Below are 23,184 nucleotides of genomic sequence, written 5' to 3' on the forward strand. Positions count from 1 at the left end.
GGTCATCTTTGCCGAAGAACCCATTTTTTTGGAGCTCTAATTATTTCAAAAATTGAAAACAAAAACGGAAAAAGTGCTGCACGTGTGAACCGACCTGAAAAATGTTCGTTCAAAATCGGGCAAATGTTAGGCCGATCTTGGAAAACAGCACTTGATTTTTTGTTTGAAATTTTAAAAATACTTAGCGTCAAAAAATATAAGGTTTTCGGGAAAGTTGACCTCAACCCTCTGCAAACCCAATTTTTGTTTTCGCTCAAAATCACTATTTTGCTTTCTAAAATCGATAAACACGGTTTGGACATTACAAAATTTTAATTCGCTGTTTTATCAATTATGTTGCTGCAGAGATTCCATGTTGCCGTGCCACATTGCATAGTTCGATAAACCATGAAGCGATAGATGTACATTGAGGTCTCCAAGCAGATTTTACCAACACTATCACAGAGTGAATTTTTTTTGCTGCACACTGAATCAAAACGAAAATTATCATGTCTAGTTCAAATTTGCGATATTTTTCTTAGTATTTCAACGCATTGTTTGTTGTTTTCTAACAGAACCAACACTGATGGGGATGGAGAGGGCTATACTTGCTTTTGGAAATTTTCGATGTCATGTCCATCAAACTATTTCATTTATTACGCGACGCAGAGAAAACACTATTTGAACACTTACCCAAGCTAATTCAGCTAAATGTAGTCATGTAACTACTGTTCTGATGTTGGTTTTCCATTATAGCACCCAAATGAGTGTTATAATGAATATTATGCAAATCATTTGAGTTGCATAATGTTCATTAAAGCACCCATTTCATTAGTATGGAAAAGTAGGCCATTTTATGACTCAACGGCGAACTGTAAACCAGATATTATCATCAGGAATTGCAAAAATTGACTTTAAACCACATTTAAACATGCATTGAAGTTTATATTATTGATCAACATCAATTTTTCTGATCATCTGATCTATTGAAAATCACAAAAAAAAATATTAAAATACCCCGTTTAAATGCGGTCTTGGGCATTAGAGGGTTAAATTAAATAAAGAATTGATTAAGTGAATAGAAATTGTTGACGGGAAAGGTCAATTGGTTTCTCATGACAACAATTATTATTAGCTAATAAAGTGTTATCAACAACATAAATCGCATAAGTGTCTCTGCTTATGGAAACCCCCACCCCCCCCCCCACCTATTTTTGGCCCTTCATACAGGAGTTTGATGAAATACAAACAATAATATAATCATGATCAAATCGTTTGTCAGATATAGCCAGTGCTATCGGCAGGTGTCTTGCTACAATAGATGGTAGTATCATCATCATCATCATAGTGTTATCAACAACATCGGGTGAATTTTTCAGGCCGGTTTACACGTGCAACATTTTTTTCAGTTTTGTTTTCGAATTAAAAATAGTTAGTGGCTTCAAAAAAAATAGGTTCTTTGGGATAGTTGACCTTAAATAAGCCATTCGATTGAGCGAATATAAAAATTTTACGGGGAAGGTCAATTGGTTTCTCATGGCAACATTTTTTATTTAGCTAATAAAGTGTTATCAACATTTTCAATTCTTTGACTTATTTTGACCCGTTGTTTTGTCACTATCATAGAAAAAAAAACAAATAGAAAAAAATAGAAAAGTGCTGAAATCTGATATTTGCTACATTTTTGGGGAGCATCAATCTAATTGTTCAGGCTGGTTCACACTGCAGTACCATTTTATTTTTTGTTTTCGATTTTCGTAATAGTTGAATGCATCAAACATATGGGTTCTTCGGCAAAGTTGACCCTAATTAAATCAAATGATCAACTAAGCGGAAAAAAAATTTGGTAAAGGACTTGTACAAAATCTAATGAGTTCATTTAAAAACTAACTTTTCGGAATCCAATTTTGGTCCACTTCGCGTTTTCAAAGGAACCAATCTCAACAAAGAAAAAACGAGCAACTATTATCTTTTTATTCTACGCTGGCTGCGACTCAGCAAAGCTAAAATACAAAATGACAGTTTTTCAGTGGGTTTCAAAAAAATTATCTTCCTTTTACTTTTTGAAACCGTGTAACATTTACCCTAAGACGCTCGAAAACAATTATTAGTTTTTCATTGCTTTTTTGTTGAGACTGGTGCCTAACATGTCCTAAAATTAGCCAAAGTCTGGAATGTTGGGGGCTTCAAATGAAAGTTTAGGGTATAACAAAAGAAAAATTGTTCTACGACAACTCTGGGAAATGACGTTTAGGGGTATCCATTTTATGAAACGCATTTTATGAAAAAAGCATATCTGAAAAAAAAATCGATGAAACCCATCCATTTTATATTTGTAACATTCAACCTCGGACCTATACTTTATGGTAAGACATTGATACGGCATGTTTTAGGTCCATATATTTTTCACTGATGCATTAAATGCACTGAACTGATGATTTTTTCAATTATTGCATCCAAAATGGGTATCCATAATAATGCCATTGAAACTAGACACACATAGAATATAGAGGAATTATATAACAAACGATTTGCTAAAAAAAAGCAACCTTCTATCTCTATTCGTTTAAAAGTTTTTCACGATTTACTGCAGATTGGATAAACACTTTTTGCAACTCTGGATCATAATACCTGGTTTTACAGTTCATATTTAAGTCAACAAACGCCTACTTTTCCATACCAACAAAATTGGTACTTTAACCACCATTACAACAGATTATAACACTCATTTATGTGCATACGCACAATCGCCGATGTGCTCATAGACCCTGGATTCGGCATCGTAGCGCTGCAGGAGGTTTGTTCCCTTCAATGGTGCGAACGTTGAGAGGTAATTATACCATCTACTAGAGCTGCGGCAACACACACGAGCTGGGAAAAGCTTTCATAGTGATGGGCGACATGCAAAGGCGCGTGATCGGGTGGTGGCCGATCAATGAAAGAATGCGCAGGTTGAGGATCAAAGGCCGGTTCTTCAACTTCAGCATAATCAACGTCCATAGCTCACACTCCGGAAGCACTGATGATGATAAGGACGCATTCTTCGCGCAGCTGGAACGTGAGTACGACAGCTGCCCAAGCCACGACGTCAAAATCATCATAGGAGATTTAAACGCTCAGGTTGCAGTTGGCCAGAAGGAGGAGTTTAGACCGACTATTGGAAAGTTCAGCGCACCATGGGGCCCCTCTTGAGGACTGCTGGAATACAGTCAAAGCAGCCATTAACGACGCAGCGGAGAACAACGTCGGGTATGTGGGACGAAGACGACGGAAAGATTGGTTCGACGAAGAGTGCAGACAAATTCAGGAGGAGAACAACGCAGCGCGGGCGGTCGCGCTGCAGCAAGGTACCCGGGAGAACGTGGAACGTTATAGACGGAAGCGGAGACAGCAAATCCGCCTTTTTCAGGAGAAGAAACGCCGCCTGGAAGAAGCGGAGTGCGAGGAGATGGAAAAGCTGTGCTCAAGAAACAAGTTCTCAAGTTCTATCAAAGCTCAATGCATCCCGCAAAGGCTTTGTGCCGCGAGCCGTAATGTGCTCGAAATGTGGGATAAGGATGGGAGCATCTTGACGGACGAAGGTGTGGTGTTCGAAAGGTGGAAGCAGCACTACGAGGAACATTTGAATGGCGCTGAGAGTACAGGCAGTGAAAGTCAAGGCAGCGGAGGAGATGACTACGACAGTTCAACGGACGATGGAAGCCAACCAGCCCCCACCTTGAGAGAAGTTAAGGATGCCATCCAACGGGTAAAGACCAATAAAGCAGCTGGTAAGGATGGTATCGGAGCTAAGCTCATCAAGATGGACCCGGAAAAGCTAGCCACTTGCCTGCATAAACTGTTAGTCAGAATCTGAGAAACTGAACAGCTACCGGAGGAGTGGAAGGAAGGGGTTATATCCCCCATCTACAAGAAAGGCGACAAGCTGGAGTGTGAGAACTTTCGAGCGATCACCATACTTAATGCCGCCTACAAATTGATATCCCAGATCATCTTCCGACGTCTGTCACCATTAGTGAATTAGTTCGTGGGAAGTTATCAAGCCGGCTTCGTTGACTGATCAAAGCAACGGTGGATGGTGTGCAAAACTGTGTGAAGATTTCGGGCGAACACTCCAGTTCGTTCGAATCGCGCCGTAGACTAAGACAAGGTGATGGACTTTCGTGCCTGTTGTTCAACATTGCGCTAGAAGATGTCATGCGGAGAGCCGGGTGTAACAGCCGGGGTACGATTTTCAACAGATCCAGTCAATTCATTTGTGTCGCGGATGACATGGACATTGTCGGCCGAACATTTGCAAAGGTGGCAAAACTGTACACCCGCCTGAAACGTGAAGCAACAAATTTTGGACTGGTGGTGAATGCGTCAAAGACAAAGTACATCTGTGGAAGTCGGGCCTACTACGGGCTCCAGAAGAAACTGCGGTCAAAAAAGATTCGCCACCGCACCAAATGTGTCATGTTCTTCTTCTTCTTATTGGCATTACATCCCCACACTGGGACAGAGCCGCCTCGCAGCTTAGTGTTCATTAAGCACTTCCACAGTTATTAACTGCGAGATTTCTATGTCAGGTTACCATTTTTGCATTCGTATATCATGAGGCTGGCACGATGGTACTTTTATGCCCAGGGAAGTCGAGACAATTTCCAATCCGAAAATTGCCTAGACCGGCACCGGGAATCGAACCCAGCCACCCTCAGCATGGTCTTGCTTTGTAGCCGCGCGTCTTACCGCACGGCTAAGGAGGGCCCTGTGTCATGTACAAGACGTTAATAGGACCGGTTATCCTCTACGGACATGAAACATGGACAATGCTCGAGGAGGACTTGCAAGCACTCGGAGTATTCGGGAGACGGCTGCTTATGACCATATTTGGTGGTGTGCAAAAGAGCGGTGTGTAGCGACGAAGGATGAGCCGCGAGCTCGCTGAACTCTACGGCGAACCCAGTTTCCAGAAGGTAGCTAAAACCGGAAGGGTACGATGGGCAGGACAGAAACCCTGCAAAGATGGTGTTCGCTTCCGATCCGACAGGTACGAGACGGCGTGGAGCGCAGCGACGAGGTGGGCAGACCAGGTGCAAAACGACTTGGCGAGCGTGGGGCGTATTCGAGGATGGAGAGATGCGGCCTCAAACCGTGTATTGTGGCGTCAAATTGTTGATTCAGTGTTATCTGTTTAGATGTAGACTAAATAAATGAAAAATATTGTATTTCAGTCCCTGAAAATTTCACGACAATCCACACCGACGGTTTTTAAAAAAAAACTCGAAATTCAATTACACCAACTGGCGCTTCATAATTTAAAAAAATATATTTTCTAAATGAAAACAGTGTGACAAATCGAATGCGCGGGGTTTCGTGCTGATCAAACCACTATAAAGTGCTCATTTTACCCCGATTCCTCTAAAATTTCAATATTTCTGCAATGTCTCGAACTGGCGTTGATATTTTTTGGCGATTCGTTCTAAATGATGCAACTTGATTCCGTTCACCCTTTAATTAGGTAAAATACTGTACTAAAGCGTTAAAGAATCTAGGGGAAATGTTCCGATCTTCATCTCACAGAACATATATTCATCTCAACGCGAAACAAAGAAATACGGCACCAATTTCGTCGCTTCTGTTTGTAATCCTGCGTGCTCACTCCTGGAAAAAATCACAAAAATAAGAAACAAATCAATCGACCTTCCCCGTCGAAATTTTTTTTCACTCTATCGATTCTTTCCTAAAAAAACCCATATTTTTTTACGTCTCTAAGTATTTTTAAATTTAACAAAAAATAAAAAAGTGCTGTTTTTAGAGATTGGTCTAATATTTGCCCGATTTTGAACGAACATCGGGTGAATTTTTCAGGCCGGTTCACACGTGCAGCACTTTTTCGGCTTTTGTTTTTTTTAATAGTTAGAGGCTTCAACAAATAGGGGTTCTATGGCAAAGTTGGCCAAAGTATCGATTGAGACAATAAAACGAGATGCAATTTTTGACGGGAAAGGTCAATTTCCTTTCCATTGCTTTGTTTTTGACGAGATAAATATCGGAGCCATGAGATGAAATCCAGGAGCAGTTCCCCTAATTGTTTTACCAAGGTGGCGAAATATAACACAGTGGCGTTATTCAGAAAGTGGCTGGATACAAATGTAAAATTTGAAACCTGTCAGATAATAACTGTGGAAGTGCACAATACAGCTTTTCGAGGGATGTAATGCCCCAGACACGAATATTATCGAACTTTCTTGAACCTCCGTGGTTTTCTCACGAAAAGAAATCTTAGAGTACCAAATATACTTAATACGGGGTGTTTTAAAATCTTTCGTCTTTCGTTCTTAATCGATCTTCATGTCTAATCTGGAGAGTAAGCTGTGCAGTTAAGAGTGAAATATTTACGCGTTCAACACTGTTGTTCCATCAGATTTATTTCTTGACCAATCTTAATGTATGACAAACCTACGTGGGCTGGACCAATTACCCGAATGTCATTCATTTTTTTGGAGATTTTCTATTGCTACTGACATTTAAACAATACTTGATTTTTTTTACTATTGAAAAGAAAAACATTATATATTTCTATTTTGCATCTAACATGTTGTATGTATATGGGAAAACCATACAATTTCGAAATAGGGCGTATTCAAAATTTCACCGACGATAGATTTTAAAACACCCCGTATCCTTTTTCTGATGCTCTAAGCTTTCTTTTCGTGAGAAAACCACGGAGGTTCATAAAAGTTAATATAATATTCGCGTCTGGGGCACCGTGAGACACCATTCTTCCACTCGACCGAATTAGCTTTAGCAATCAGCGTAAAAGATGTAGAACAAACATTGAACAGCTTCAAACATCTTGCCTAATTGAAAGCAATGTTAGATTTCGTGGTTATTAGATTGCCCAGCTTGTTGTAAAGGGTGTCCACAGTAAAATGGCATCACTTTGAACTAGTCGTCAAAAATTAGTCAATCGACCATTGACCATGAAATTAATTTTTCAACATATCCAAATGCTTGAACTTTATTAATAAATAAACTCATACGTTTTTATACAAAGCCTAAACCAACATTTTTCTGCTTTCTTTCCCGAAAAAAAATAATAGGCCTCATTGTCTCAGTCGATGATTTGAATTAATTAAGGTAAACTTTTCCAAAGAACCCATATTTTTTACGACTCTAACTATTTCAAAAATCATAAACAAAAAATCTAAATAGTGCTGCAATGTGAACCAGGCTGAAGAATAAACTTGATGTTGTCGCAAAATCTAACGAATATCAGCCAAAAATAGATTTCAGCACTTATTAAATTTTTTAAATTCAGATTTATATTTAATTTATCATTTTATCATTTCGTAATAACAAGTTTTGGATGCTTTCGAAGCTCTTGCTTTCATTTTAGCCTTCGGTCGGCCGCAACTCAGGTGATTTTGGGGTAATGGGTACGAATTTGGATTATGTTAGTAATGGCATATTGAGAAAAGTGTGCAAAATTATCTTGCGCATGTGCTGTGCAATTTCGCAATGAAACGCTGAAGCCATTTTACCTAAATTTCATTATAAATTGTCCAGGAATGTTATCGACCTTTGGATGTGAAACAATTTACCTGTGGACACCCTTTACAACTATCTTTTTTTCTGACGCGAGCAGATAATAACCTCTGATTGACTATCTCGTTTGATTGAAAAAACCCCAAATTAATATACATTTTACTACAGCTCATGACCAAGCATAACAATCTCTATACCTAATTACACATCAAACAAATACCTGCAAATAACATAAATATTCATCGTCATTTATCGGCGACGCGAGGAGCGCCCCGATTGTATTGACCAACTAAGATAAGATAGCACGAATGAATTCGATTGATTTATTATCGTTCAGCTACCGTGCTTTTTTTTATAAAAGCCATATTATTTGATGAACAGCTTTTAGTGTGCTATTGTATTCCACAATGGCTTCCAAATCTGTACTGTGGACCATGGCCTTGGTGGCCACCATGGCTATCGCTGCCCTATCTGAGCGTGCCCGCTACGACAACTATCGACTGTATAGGATCAAAATTGAATCCGCACAACAGCTGGAAGTGCTGCAAGCCGTTGAACAGCTAGGCCAGGGTTACAATTTCTGGAGTGAACCGGTGAATGTGGATAGCGAAGTGGACTTGGTTGTTCCGCCCCATATGTTTGCTGAGTTCGGAGAGTTAGTTGAACGGTACGACCTGCAAGTGCAGCTTAGCGTGTCCGATTTGGAACAGCTATTCGAGCAGGAACGTAGAAGAAACACTCGACAGGCCTTTGGTTGGAATGCGTACTACACGCTGGAAGAAATTTACGCTTGGTTGGATGATTTGGTGACGAGGTATCCCACTGTCCTCACTACTATTGTAGGGGGTACCACATTTGAAGGTCGAGAAATACGAGGCGTGAAAGTGTCTTATAAGAGTGGTAATCCTGGAGTGTTCATAGAGGGTACTATCCATGCCCGAGAGTGGATTAGTGGAGCAACAATTACTTGGATCCTAAATGAATTGTTGGTTTCGACCGATACAAAAGTGCGTAACATTGCGGAGAACTACGATTGGTACGTCTTCCCGGTTACGAACCCGGATGGATATGTCTACACGCACACCACTAATCGACAGTGGAGAAAGACTCGTAGACCACATAGCGTTTTGTGCACTGGGGCTGATCCGAATAGGAACTGGGGTTATAATTTCATGCGTGAGTTCTACCGTGATTGAATTTATTTAAATAAAAATTTTGAAATTTTGTTTATTCTTAGAGGGAGGTGCTTCTAACTCGCCGTGTTCAGACACTTACGCCGGACCATCCGCATTTTCGGAAGACGAGACTCGTACGCTATCAGAGTATTATTCGTCAGTTCAGTCTTCGATCAGCACCTATTTATCTTTTCACTCTTACTCACAATTGTTGCTTTTACCATATGGGCATACGACAGCGCCGTTAGATAATTATGATGAAATTGTAAGATTTAGCAGAAAAACATCTCACTCGGAAGAGATGAATTAATTGAGCTCTATTTTTCAGATGGAGATTGGAAGATTGGGCATCGCGAAACTTAGCGAAAGATACGGAACGCAGTATAAGATCGGAAACATTGCTGAAGCCATCTACATTGCGTCCGGAGGCAGCATCGATTGGGTCAAGGGCGTCTACAAGACACCAATCGTGCTATGCTACGAGCTTCGTGACACCGGAGCGTTCGGTTTCGTGCTCCCACCAGAACAAATTATTCCAAACTCGGAGGAAACTTTGGATTCAATTATCGTGATTTTGGAAGAAGGCGAAAAAAGAGGATTGCACCTGTTGTAAATGGTCTGTGTTTATAAGCCTGTGTGTGCAGCTTGAAAAACAGTGATAATATTGCAGTTCCTAAATAATTTAACAATTGTCCGATTGGTTTGAAATAAGATAAGCGACTCTACTGAAGTAATACGTCAGCAACTTATTTCTCAAAATAATTATTTACATTTTGTAGCGTCTATTTGATTCATACGTGTGAATGCCAAATATGGTTTACCATTAGCTTTTTTATTTACCGAGATGAACATTGAATGAGCTTGTGTAGTATACCCGTGTCCTTAGTGCATGTCTTTCTACTCCATTACTATTGAGAAGAAATTAAGCAGTCGTTTTTCAGTCAGGTATTTCTCAAACTTGATGTGAAGCCTCTTTAGATTAAGGTACAGCTTTCATACCTTTCGAGAAATAGGCGTCTACCCAGCGTTACGGGGCACTGGCTCTTAAAAGTTGGTACAATCTTGCACCCAACCAACGCTTGTTAGATTTTCTTACAGTTCTGTATAAGAACCTTTCAGATTATGTATTACAGTCGACTCTCCACATCTCGATGTTCTATATCTCGATATCTCTCCCTATGTCAATGATTTCCTCGGTCCCTTCAATATACATACATCTGGGCATTCTACATCTCGATAACCTCCCTATCTCGATCTCTCTTTATCTCGATGTGTTCTGATCATATTTTGTTCTGGATACACTCTCCTTATGTCGATATGATCAAATTTTTAGGCTACTATACCATCTTTGGACAATAACAAACACATCAACAACAGGAAACGACATTTCTAGATTGCTTTGAGAATAGGTCGTATGTGCAAAAGAGAGGCTCTCTTTGTTCACGCTCCCTTTCGCTTGTACATAAGCTAATTTTGCATATTTTGCCACATTTTCACTTCAGAACGCTAGACAAAGCTATAATCTTTAGATATCTGCCAAGAAATCTGAAGTAAACTTTATTATAGATCTGTAATAATCGAAAGAGCATGGAGGCATGGAGAGACTCCCTTTTGCACATACGACCTATTCTCAAAGCACTCTAGATTTGTTTGGTTGTCGTTTTTCATAGCAACGAGCTTTTTTGGATCTAGTACCCATTTCAATTTTCCTTCCATTCCTCGGTCTCTCCCTATCTCGATGGTCCCTTCAATATCGAGATGTGGAGAGGCAAGTGTAGTAGCGGGCTTATACAAAATTGCCAAATACGTAAACAAATATTGTATATTTGATCTTAAAATTTTGCAAGCTGTTGTAACTATACATATATAAGAGTTTTGCTCAATTCGTACACATTTTTAAATTAGATTCTTAAACAGAATTGTAAGTAAATGTAACATTTCGGGACCGATTTGTCATGTGGGCGTGCATGATTTCGTGAACAAACATTGGAAGGTGAATTCCTGCTGAAGCAAGCGTGTTACTTAACCGCTACCAAGATGAATACAGTACTAGGTGCTCCAATCTGCCAAGTTTGTGAAAGAGAAGAAGGCGGGGGTGAAAAATTCCTTTTTGCAATTCCTGATCATAATACCTGGTTTGCAGTTGGCGTTTGAGTGATAAAACGGCCTACTTTTCCATACCAATGCAATGGGTGCTTTAATAAACATTATGCAATTCAAATGGGTTGCATAATATCCATTATAGCACTCACTTCGCTACTATAATGAAAAACCAGCATTAGAACTACAGTTCTATAGCCAAATTTAGTTCAATTGACTTGAGTGAGTGTTCAAACAGTGTTTTCTCTTCACTTCACGTAATTAATGAAATAATTCAATGGACATGACATCAAATTGTCTAAAAGCAGGTTTATCCATCGCTTTATGGTCTGTCGAGCATACAATGTGGCACGATAACATAGAATATGTTTGTTTTCTGCAGCAGTATGACATTTTGGCAAAATTGATCATGTGAAATAAATACAATTGTACCATTTTGGTACAGATTTAATATATTGAAATCCATTTTTCGTCATTGCAAAAAAAATTGCGTTTGCAGCTCGTTGCAAAACTCGATTTTTTTAGCACTCGTAGTATTTATCCAACTCGGAAAGCCTCGTTGGATAAACGTACAACTCGTGCTGAAAAAATCATCTTTTTGCAACTAGTTGCACAAACTACTATTTCAGTGCAAAACGAAAACAAACCGGCTGGCTCTCCCATACTAAAATCCAAGATGGCTGCATCGTGAATTTGGCAGATTGGAACACCTAGTGGTGTATTCATCTTAACCGCTACTGTGCCGCTAATAAAACTAATAAAACAATGTTTGATTACAAAATAAGAAAAGCCCAAATCACAAATCGGTCCCTGAATTGGTGATGACGAACGCGAAGAGGTGAAAAAGACAAAAACTCATTTTAGGGGACACGGGCAGCAAAATATATAACAAAATTATACTTAGTTCAAAAGTGATTCACCATGCATGTATGTTTCGTACATTGAAATAAGTTCATCTCTTGTTAAAATGGAACGTCCGCACTTACCGAAGTGCGAATATTGAATTCGACCACTACCTCGTTGCAGTATGCCTGTGCTCAAAACTCTCGACGGTGTACAACACGCGTCGAAGTCGGACGCCGCGGCTTAACATTGGCCGGCTACAAGACGGTAGACTAGCCCAATGATACGCGCAGCAGCTGGAAGTGGCACTCCCAAAGGAAGAGCAGCTATTCGCAGCGTCTCTTGAAGATGGCTGGAGAGATATTCGATCCGCCATTGGTAGCACCGCAACCACAGCACTTGACACGGTGCCCCCGGATCAGAGAAACGACTGGTATGACGGCGAATGTGAGCAGTTAGTGGAAGGGAAGAATGCAACATGGGCGAGATTGCTGCAACACCGCACGAGGGTGAACAAGGCACGATATAAACGGGCGCGGGACAGACAAAACTCGATTTTCCGGAGGAAAAAGCGCTAGCAAGAAGATCGAGATTGTGATCGACGGAGCAACTGTACCGTTGAACCGTTCACGTAAGGGCCACGTGCCACAGCCTGATATGGGTAAGGACATAAACGGGAACCTTCTTACGAACGAGCGTGAGGTGATCCAAAGGTGGTGGCAACACTACGAAGAACACCTGAATGGCGATGTGGCAGACGAAGATGGCGATATGGTGATGAACCTGGGATAACGCGCGCAGGACATAATTTTACCGGCTCCGGATCTCCAGGAAATCCAGGAAGAGATTGGCCGGCTGAAGAACAACAAAGCCCCTGGGGTTGACCAACTACCAGGAGAGCTATTTAAACACGGTGGTGAGGCACTGGCTAGAGCGCTGCACTGGGCTATTACCAAGATTTGGGAGGAAGAAGTTTTGCCGCGGGGTGGATGGAAAGTGTCGTGTGTCCCATCTATAAAAAGGGCGATAAACTGGATTGTAGCAACTACCGCGCAATCATATTGCTGAACGCCCCTTACAAGATACTCTCACAAATTTTATGCCGTCGACTAGCACCAATTGCAAGGGAGTACGTGGGGCAGTACCAGGCGGGTTTTATGGGTGAACGCTCTACCACGGACCAGGTGTTCGCCATTCGCCAAGTACTGCAGAAATGCCGCGAATACAACGTGCCCACACATCATCTATTCATCGACTTCAAAGCCGCATATGATACAATCGATCGGGACCAGCTATGGCAGCTAATGCACGAACACGGATTTTCGGATAAACTGACACGGTTGATCAAAGCGACGATGGATCGAATGATGTGCGTAGTTCGAGTTTCAGGGGCATTCTCGAGTCCCTTCGAAACGCGCAGAGGGATATAGCAGGAGATGGTCTTTCGTGTCTGCTATTCAACATCGCTTTGGAAGGGGTAATACGAAGAGCAGGAATTACCATGAGTGGTACAATTTTCAATAAGTCCGTCCAGCTATTTGGCTTCCCAAGTAGCACACATGTCCCACATAGATTACTGCAACGGATATGCGACTAGATTTGGTCACTATCAAGTTGCTGCAACCATTTTAGTCTGACTTGTGCTGCTCGGGTTCGCCGACGACATATATTATGGCACGTGTTAAATAGATAGCTAGGTTTATATTAAATATATTAAATCAAATTCATGCTACCGAAATCTTACTTTTAGTTAACTATCTCTTATGATTAACTGCTGTGTGAATATGCTAACTGACCATGGTCAGTCTTAAACAAAAGCTCTCTCCGAATCTACAAATACACATCGAGAGAAGCATCAGAACCAACATTCGGTGTACTTTAGTGCAGATTAGACAAACCGTTGATATCCACCCGGTCACCGATCTGGACCTTGTCGTCGCTATCGGTCGAATACATTTGTTCGGTTTTTTGTTAATCAACAGTTTTGTTTTATTCTATTGAAGAAAGTGCCTTCTTCTCGTTCTGCCCGCAATATTGTCGTCTAGGCGGAGTCGCGATTATCCGCGAGTGTCCTTTTATGTGACACAAGTGTCGTCGTGAACATGGTTCTTCGAGCTGCGGATGAGGCTGGACTTAGTGCTAGTGCAGAAGTGACGCCAAGCGTAGGCCATTTTGCGCATGGACATTGACCAGTGATTCGAACAATACAAACGTTCGACAATAGTGGGCAGAAAGAGAAGCCAAGCGAGTTTCCCGCCAGAATTGTGTGCCACAAACGGCAATTGATTAGCCATCGACGCGAATATCGCGCTTGTGAAAATCAACCGCGAGTTACTGTGAGACTACATAATTCGCTCCAACGTACTTTCGTGAACAAACTCCGAACCATTGGAACTAATTGTGTGAATTGCTACGAGCCATTACGATCGCGTTGGTGACGTAAGAAACGGATACATCTCGTGTCCGAGAAGAAGTGCAGTGAAAAGGGAAAATTGCCGAAGAAAGCAAGTGGAGTTCCCGTTCTGAAACCGTCGCTGGTGGTGAAGCTGTTTTTTTTTGTCTACAGAAGCATTTCGTAGAACAAAATCATCGCACTCAAATACCAGGTGGGTTCGTTCTGTTGTATTGGTGGATTTTCCTGTGGTTTGGGGTGTCGATCGCGGTTGTGAATGTCTGAGGAAACAATTAAGGTCAAGCGGACGGAACATGAAATCCGGAGAAATTATTTAATCTCGTCTGTGGCTGCGATCGAAACTTTTCACGAAACGTATGACGCCGAGGATCAAGCGGATCAGGTGCCGGTCAGGTTGGAGAAATTGGAAGTCTTCTACAATCAATACGTCGAGGTGATAATTCAACTGCAACTATCCCCTTCTTCTACACCTGAGGTAGAATACGAGACTCAGCTTTTCAGGTTTGAATCCAAGTACTACGAGATCAAAGCGAAGTTATCCCGTTTGTTGGAACGCAAACCGATGGTCATTGCATCGTCTTCGCGATTGCATGTTCCTTCCCCTAAGCACATTAAGTACCCTGAACTGAAGTTGCCGGAATTTTCGGGAAATCCTTTGGGATGGCGTTCGTTCCACGATTTATATAATGCTGCAGTACATTCGTCAATGGAACTGAGTGCGGCCGAAAAATTCCAATACCTGAAAAGCTTATTGCGAGGTGAAGCAGCGGGGCTGATTTCTGAAATTCCCATTAGTGATGCAAATTATCCAGAAGCATGGCAGCGACTGGTGAATTGTGAATGTGAATCGACAATAAGCGGGTGCTTATTAAATGCCATCTCGCGGAGCTGTTCCAAACGCATACAATAGAGCAGGAATAGTCGGAGGAACTTCTAAACCTAGTTGATCGCTTCGATTGGAACATTGCTATCTTGAAAAAGATTGCCAACCAACGGAAAACTGGAGTACGATTTTAGTCTACCAACTCAGCCTCCGTTTAGACCATAACACACTTCGTGAATGGGAAAATTATATCGCTCGAAACGCTTTCGACAAAAAGGTTTCTCGAGACAACAAAATGCCCAAATATGATGACATGGTCACCTTCTTGCAAGGCCATGCTCGGGTCCTTCAAGCCATCGCTCCTATTCCTGGTCGGGAAACTAAGATGAAGTTTGCTCCTAAGGTTTTTAGCATGTTGCCGAACCCTCGTCGTTCGTAGAATCGCCCACGAACCGAAAATGTCTACAATGCAGCGGTGACCATTTTTTGTATCAGTGCTTCAAATTTCGAAAACTTTCTCCCAAACAGCGTTTCGAATTTGTAAAGCAACACCATCTCTGCTTGAACTGCATGAAGACTGTAGCACACGGCTGCAAGGATTGCACATCTGAAGGATGTCGAAAGTGCAGAAAGAGACACCACACTCTTATTGATCTACCTCCATTAGAGCCCAGTGTATCCTCGTTCTCGTCGTTAAATACTAACAGCAACCGGCAGCTGAAGCATCCTTCCTCCTGCCTACCTGACTCCACCTCGCTACCCAGTTCAGTGGAACAATCACAAATTCAACACTGGTCTCCGTTATTCACTCCGACTTCGCACCCCCACCAGTTTCGACTCATCCACAATCGAACCCACCTACTGCGCTGGTGGCACATTCGGCGAAGCTCCCCAACGAGACTGTTCTGCTGTGTACCGCCTTGGTCTTTTTTGAGGATTTCAACGGAGCTTGCGTCGTTGCTAGGGTTCTCTTGGACAGTTGTTCGCAGTTCAATCTTATGACAGAGGCATTATTCCAACGTCTCAAGTTACCGGCTGTATCGGAGTACACTAGTCTTGGAGGTGTAGGGCAAACAAACCGTTACAAGATCGGTTGAGACAACAGTCTCGTCAAGAATTTCCGCATTCGGGAAACGGATGAAGTTTCATGTGTTGAAGACCATATCAAGCGACCAACCAGGACAACCAATTTCAACGGTGGATTGGGAAAACCTTGGCCGATCCAACATTCAGTATTCCAGGACCGGTAGACGCGCCCCTGGGCGCTGGACCATTCTTTGAGCTTCTGCGATATGGCAGAATATCTCTCGGTGAAAACTTACCTCTCCTTCAAAGCACTGCACTGTTCCCGGCTGGATTGTCTCTGGTGAGTGCTCGAAAAGAACTTCACCACCAAGTCAAAACTGTTTGCTGACACAAAGCCAAAAACTAGAACAGTTAGTGGCACGTTTTTGGGACTTGGAACAATGTTCATTGTCCACATGCTGGTCGCCAACGGAGAAGGAGTGCGAGCGACACTTTGTTTCCAGCTTTTCTCGCACTGAAAATGGCCGCTATGAAGTACGCCTTCCTATCAAGCAAGAGTTGCTTCCTCGTCTTGGAAATAACAAACACAACGCCCGCCGCCGTTTTCTTGCTCTTGAACGCAAACTAGACGCCAATCCACCGCTGCGAATTCAATACGAAGCCTTTATTAATGAATACCAACGATTAGGGCATATGCGAGAAATCTCAGCCACAGAGCTAGCAGCAGAAGACGACAGTGTTCCACAATTTTTCCTCCCACATCACGCCATTCTACGCCCTGATAGCACGACCACGAAGCTCCGCATTGTCTTCGACGCATCCTGCAAGAGTGGTTCTGGCTTATCGTTAAACGACATTCTAATGACAGGTCCGACTATTCAGAATACTCTGAACGACATCGTTCTTCGCTTTCGGATGCCAGCTTTTGTTCTCATGGGTGATCTCTGCAAAATGTACCGTCAAATTCTTCATCATCGTCTCGATCAACGGCTGCTGCGAATTTACTGGCGGCAAAACACTTCGGAAACGCTAAAAATTTTCCAGCTCCTCACCGTAACCTACGGTACAAGCTCTGCTCCATTCCTCGCTACACGAGTGCTGAAGCAGCTCGCGGAGGATAAACAGGAACGATACCCACTAGCGGCGACAGTAATTCGCAAAGATATGTACATGGATGATCTGCTTACCGGATGCAATTATGTAGTGAAACTAAAGCAACTCCGCTCTCACCTTCCCGGAATTTTTGAAAAGCTGGGAAGCAACTTCTGAAGATATGCTCGAATCATCAAGAAATTCTTAACGAAATTCTCAAAGAGTGCCGAGAGACAAAATTGCTCATTGAGTTCGATTACGATGCTCATGGGAAGGCCCTTTTGGTCTTCTGTAGGAGCCGGCAACTGATTCAATTATCTATAAGATGCCAAAGTTCACAATGTGTGAGCAGTATACGAAAAGGATCATACTGTCCCAAATAACTAGTTGCTTTGTCCACTAGGGATTCTTGATCCAGCTGTCGTGAAGGCTAAAATCTTGCTACAAACACTGTGGAAGCTCGACTACGACTGGGATCACCCGCTACCGAAAGCATTCGTCAATGAATGGGAAGATTACCAACTTCACTTCAACCGTTTGAAAACTTTTCGCTTCCCTAGACACGTGCAGTCTCTGCGGCGTCCGGCCATGGTACAAATTCATGGGTTTAGCGATGCGTCGGAGCACGCATATGGAGCGTGTTTGTACCTTCGATCTATCACTCCTGACGGGTTTGTCACTATTCGTCTCCTAGCAGCTAAGTCGCGAGTAGCTCCGTTGAACAACAAATCTATTGTACGCTTGGAACTCTGCGCAGCATTGCTCATAGCTCGATTGCTCCTGTCCGTCTGTACCAGTATCAACGTCACGGAAAATATTCACTTGTGGACCGATTCAACGATTGTACTTCATTGGTTGTCTGCAAATCCGTCCACGTGGCAAACCTTTGTGGCCAACCGGGTCGCAGAGATCCAAGAACTTACAACCAACTGCACTTGGAACCACGTTCCAGGAGACCAAAACCCCGCGGATATGATCTCACGTGGCGTGAATGTTGACCAGCTACTAGACGAGTCGTTATGGTGGAATGGACCGGCATGGCTCGGAACATGCAGTGCGGCATGGCCGCAACCTCCTGAAGAATTCGGTCGATGGAAGGAGAAAGATTTGGAAACAAGAAAATGCATAGCACTTCCGATAACACATTCTGAAGTTGTCGACCTTATCACTCGATTCTCATCGTTCACAATTCTTCTGCGAATCGGTACTCTGTGCAGACGTTTCGCTAACAATTGTCGTAGGATGGCAAACAACCGTCGGCATGGTCCGATATCTGTTGAAGAGCTCAATACAACACTGTATGGAATACTGCGATTAGTACAAGCCGAATACTTCGGATCGGAGCTCAGTGCACTTCAAGGGGGAAGGCCAATCCCACCTCGATCTAAACTCCGATACCTCTGTCCAGCTTTTCAAGACGGTCTAATTCGCGTTGGTGGCCGGCTCGAGCACGCTGCCGTCGTCAATGATACCAGAAAACCTTTCGTACTCCCGAGAAAGCACCCCCTCACGTGGCTGATCGCCACCTCGATCCATCGTCAACAGCTACACTGTGGTCCGCAGTTGTTGCTGTCCATTATTCGCCAACAGTTCTGGCCATTAGGCGGCCGAGACCTTACACGCGAAGTAGTACACAAGTGCGTTATCTGCGTGAAGACGCGTCCTCGAAATCTCGTACAGCTAATGGGGTCGCTGCCAGCGGTTCGCGTGACTCAATCATACACCTTTGAAAATGTTGGCATCGACTTCGCTGGACCGTTCTATCTGCAGCGACCAAGTCCCCGCTCTTCACCTAAGAAAAGCTATGTGGCCGTTTTTGTATGCATGGCCACAAAGGCATCACATCTCGAGCTTGTCTGCGAGCTCACGACAGCAGCATTCATTGCAAGCCTTCGACGCTTCATAGCGAGGCGCGGTCGTCCACAACACATCTATTGTGATAACACCACGAATTTTGTGGGTGCCGGACGAGAAATACGCAACCTATTTCGCTCTCAGCAGCATCAGTGTCCAACGAGACTTCCTCCCAGTCGATACAATTCCACTTTATACCGGCCAAATCTCCCAACTTTGGTGGTCTGTGGGAGGCTTGCGTAAAGTCAATGAAGCATCATCTTCGTCGAGTCATCGGAAGCGCAAACTTGCCACGTGACGCTTTTTGTACCGTTCTCGCTCAGGTGGAAGCATGCCTGAATTCACGGACCATCACTCCACTGTCCAGTGACCCAAACGACTTGCAAGCCCTAACGCCTGGGCATTTCCTAATCGGGCGGGCCTTGAATGACCTCCCAAATCCCAACTACACTGTTATTCCCGAAAATCGACTTCGTCTTTGGGAACGTGTTCAACGCCACACTCAACAATTCTGGAAAAGGTGGCACCAAGAGTATCTCACAACCCTTCAGCAACGATACAAGTGGTCGACTGTTAACCGCAATCTAATTGTCGGGGTATGGTCATGATCCAGGAAGAATCCCTCCCAGTCCTTAAAAGGTCTGGGACGATTGGTCGATATTCATCCGGGCGCAGATGGGATGGTGCGTGTAGCCACGGTAAAGTTTCCATCCGGAACTGTCATAAAGCGCTCCATTTCCAGGCTGTGTATCCTACGAGTCGATATAGATCTAGCGATTCTTCAAGGTTCACGTCGAAGTCCCAGTGCTGGTACCTTGACACATTCCACAGGATCAGCTGGTGATCCTGGTTACCTTAGTGCCTCTGCTGGTGCAGCTGGCCCAACCCTTGAAGACGTCTCAAGTGAAGATGATTAAGTGTTGAAATGTAGTTCAAGGTGGCCGGTGTGTTAAATAGATAGCTAGGTTTATATTAAACATATTAAATCAAATTCATGCTACCGAAATCCTACTTCTAGTTAACTATCTTTTCTGATTTACTGCTGTGTGAATATGCTAACTGACCACGGTCAGTCTAAAACAAAAGCTCTCTCCGAATCTTTAAAAACACACACAGAGAAGCATTAGAACCGACAATCGGTGTACTGTAGCGCAGATTAGAGAAGCAGTTGATATCCACCCGGTCACCGATCTGGACCTTGTCGTCGCTATCGGTCGAATACATTTGTTTGGTTTTTTGTTAATCAACAGTTTTGTTTTATTCGGTGGAAGAAAGTGCCTTCTTCTCGTTTTGCCCGCAATATTGTCGTCTCGGCGGAGTCGCGATTATCCGCGAGTGTCCGTTTATGTGATACAAGTGTCGTGGGAAGAGGGAAGCTAAGCGGATCGTACTAGTCATCAACACGTCGAAGACGAAGTACATGATAGGAAGAGGTTCAAGAGAAGACAATGTGAGCGACCCACCTCGATTATACGAGTATACGAAATACGATTATAAATGTCTCCTGCTGGAATTTTCAAAGAGAAAACGACTGAAGTAACTTCTGGAGAAGTTTCCTGAGACAATTTCCGGGAAAGCTTGTTACCTCCCCCTTTGTTACGACGGGGGGAGGCATGAGACTAGAAGACAATAAGATACGATAACTAAGATCGGATGCTGCTAGTATTGGTCCCACGACCTTAATACTTGATCTGCAGCTGGAATCAGGTTCAAAAGAAGACGGAACCACCACGCAGAGCGAGTCAATTTCCCAAACCAAACGAAAAGTTCTACTAATGTTCTAGTATGTTAGGATGGTTTGATAGTATAGCAAGCGCCTTCCATCCTAGACGTCAGTAGCTTAATTCTAGCTAAATTCAAAATAGAATTTTTGGCGGATATGAAGACGCACGTCTAGTAGCCAGACGACCAGCGGGCCAAGGCGAAGCGCCCACCCAGGATCCACAGGGGTGGATCCGAAGGAGTTCCCGATGACATTCCAATGGTGAGTAAGCGGGTGGCATCACCCGCTGCCAATATCGGAATGCCTCATCGGAGGTAGCTGCGAGCATCTGCTCTGATGACGAGTAGTGGGTGAACGTCAACAATATGGATATTATTGATGCAACGGCCAGTGTACGATGGGCCACGCCGGGAAATTAAGAGGAACAAATTATTTTCAAGTCGAAGGTGATATTTTAGGAACAAAGTGTCTTCAGCAAAGTCAAAGGTTATTATTTAGGCTTTATTTTGAAGTTTGGTAATTTCAAAATCTAGACTGAAGACTGAGAAAGCCAAATTAATTTAGTTAGTTAGTTAGTTTTTACATCAACTCGCTTTGAAAGACTTTTTTCTTTTTTTATTCAATTTTAATAGATAAATGATCGAAACGTTTAATGATCAAATTCACCCTAAAATGAGAAATCAAAAACTCGGCAAAAAAGATTTTTAAAACAAGTTTAAAATTGATCAAGAATGCGTTCCAGTTATAGCAGCGCTCGTTTTAAAAAAAATCTAAAAATTAAAAGCCATTATTTCACTTACGGGGGAAGTATTTACAAAACAATTTGTAAAATGTTCAATGTTCCCCCGGATCTAAATGGGTGATTGGGTTTCAATCTTTCTTTTATTTAGATCCAAATCGGGTCAATAACAAAAAAAGAAGAGGTTCAAACGAACCAGTTTGTAAATTACCATTAAATTTACTAAGCCTTACAATCTACCTTTCCGCGTTCAACGTACACATATGTATTTCAAAGTTGGAACGTCATAAATCACATTACAAGCTAGATAAATCTTATTTCAGAGCACCACAGTCATTATTTCGAGGTAATAAAAATGTGTTTTAATTACCGCACACGGAGCCCGCCAGTGTTGCTGTTTGTACACAAAACGTAACCCTTTCCCTTCTGTTCATCTTTACCCACACGTGACAATTTTCAAAAGGACGAGGGCCTTACTGCTCATCGCATCGAAATGATCCTGTAACACCATTTTAGACATCGGCGAAAATTCAACCACACTATATGAGAAGATAATCACCTTCTTAATAAATATCTCGTATATATGCAAGAAAATGGCTTTCCGAGGTTAATAATTTAATGAGTGTTCGGCAAAAGGTTTCGCCTGAGTCGGCATCATTAATATAAATTATTCTCCTGGTGAGAATGCTCCATGGGCTTTTTCCGCTGCGTTGGTAGACTTAAAGACCGGGCTGTGTAATGTTGCCATACCGCCATGGCCCATATGCAAATGACAGCGAGAAGAGTAACTAAATGTAGTATCATTTCTCTGTTTTTCCGTCCGGGGCATACCTTTGGGCTGTTTTCACAGCTCATTTGCACGCCGTGATTCCGATTCTGAATCACTAGGTGCTCCAAAAACTCCCATTACCCACATACATATCCACAACCTTTACAGTATCAACCAGTCAACGTACCATCGCTAGAAGAAGGGCACAGCTCAGTGGCACCACCCACGTAATCATTCGGCAGGCTAGTCTCGTACTTTAATTACAATCACGTAGCATCGTCATCGCCGCCAACGAGAATCCGAGGATCCGGATAGTATGACGTAGGTAGTCGAGAAGAAGGGCCGAGGTGAAGCCAAACGCTTGAGTGAGAAAAATGAAGACCCGTCTTTCGAGCTATGTGAGATTGGCAGGCGGTGGGAGCAAATTGCAAAGAAATTTCCCACCGGATTAACCCCCTCGATGTGTACCTCAAGCCGCTGGTACGCTGCTTATAACGAGGGGCATTATGATGGTAAAATAGGGCAATTTTTAGCTATTTTTGTTTAAAATTTATAAACAAAATCGACGGAGTTCAGTGCGAGATTTCTCTTGTTTCGGACAGCAGAACGATGGCGCGATCGGACGAAATATTGTGTTCTGCTTTGCGCGGCCGGTAATAAAAATCAGTTCAGTGCGAGATTTCTCTTGTTTCGGACAGCAGAACGATGGCGCGATCGGACGAAATATTGTGTTCTGCATTGCGCGGCCGGTAATAAAAATCAGTTCAGTGCGAGATTTCTCTTGTTTCGGACAGCAGAACGATGGCATGATCGGACGAAATATTGTGTTCTGCTTTGCGCGGCCGGTAATAAAAATCAGTTCAGTGCGAGATTTCTCTTGTTTCGGACAGCAGAACGATGGCACGATCGGACGAAATATTGTGTTCTGCATTGCGCGGCCGGTAATAAAAATCAGTTCAGTGCGAGATTTCTCTCGTTCCGTACAGCAGAACGATGGCGCGATCGGACGAAGACGAAATAGTGTGTTCTGCTTTGCGCTGCCGGTAGTAAAAATCAGTTCAGGTCGAGATTTCTCTTGTTTCGGACAGCAGAACGATGGCGCGATCGGACGAAAT

The 23,184-nt window shown here is 42.9% G+C and overlaps 2 protein-coding genes across 2 annotated transcripts; both read left to right on the forward strand.

Annotated features, from left to right (window-relative positions):
• The first annotated feature begins 7,894 nt into the window (after positions 1 to 7,894).
• On the forward strand, positions 7,895 to 9,536 carry LOC134223991 (zinc carboxypeptidase-like). Its single transcript, XM_062703213.1, has 3 exons — positions 7,895 to 8,688; positions 8,750 to 8,952; positions 9,016 to 9,536. Exons 1-3 carry the CDS (start codon positions 7,920 to 7,922, stop codon positions 9,298 to 9,300), a joined length of 1,257 nt encoding a protein of 418 aa, XP_062559197.1. The 5' UTR covers positions 7,895 to 7,919; the 3' UTR covers positions 9,301 to 9,536.
• A 7,788-nt stretch (positions 9,537 to 17,324) lies between these two features.
• LOC134223002 (uncharacterized) lies at positions 17,325 to 19,446 on the forward strand. The gene is made up of 3 exons (XM_062702141.1): positions 17,325 to 17,328; positions 17,388 to 18,940; positions 19,162 to 19,446. Exons 1-3 carry the CDS (start codon positions 17,325 to 17,327, stop codon positions 19,444 to 19,446), a joined length of 1,842 nt encoding a protein of 613 aa, XP_062558125.1.
• Positions 19,447 to 23,184: the final 3,738 nt, after the last annotated feature.

The sequence above is a fragment of the Armigeres subalbatus genome, chromosome 3 (assembly GCF_024139115.2).
Source record: "Armigeres subalbatus isolate Guangzhou_Male chromosome 3, GZ_Asu_2, whole genome shotgun sequence".
NCBI classification, from domain to species: Eukaryota; Metazoa; Arthropoda; class Insecta; order Diptera; family Culicidae; genus Armigeres; species Armigeres subalbatus.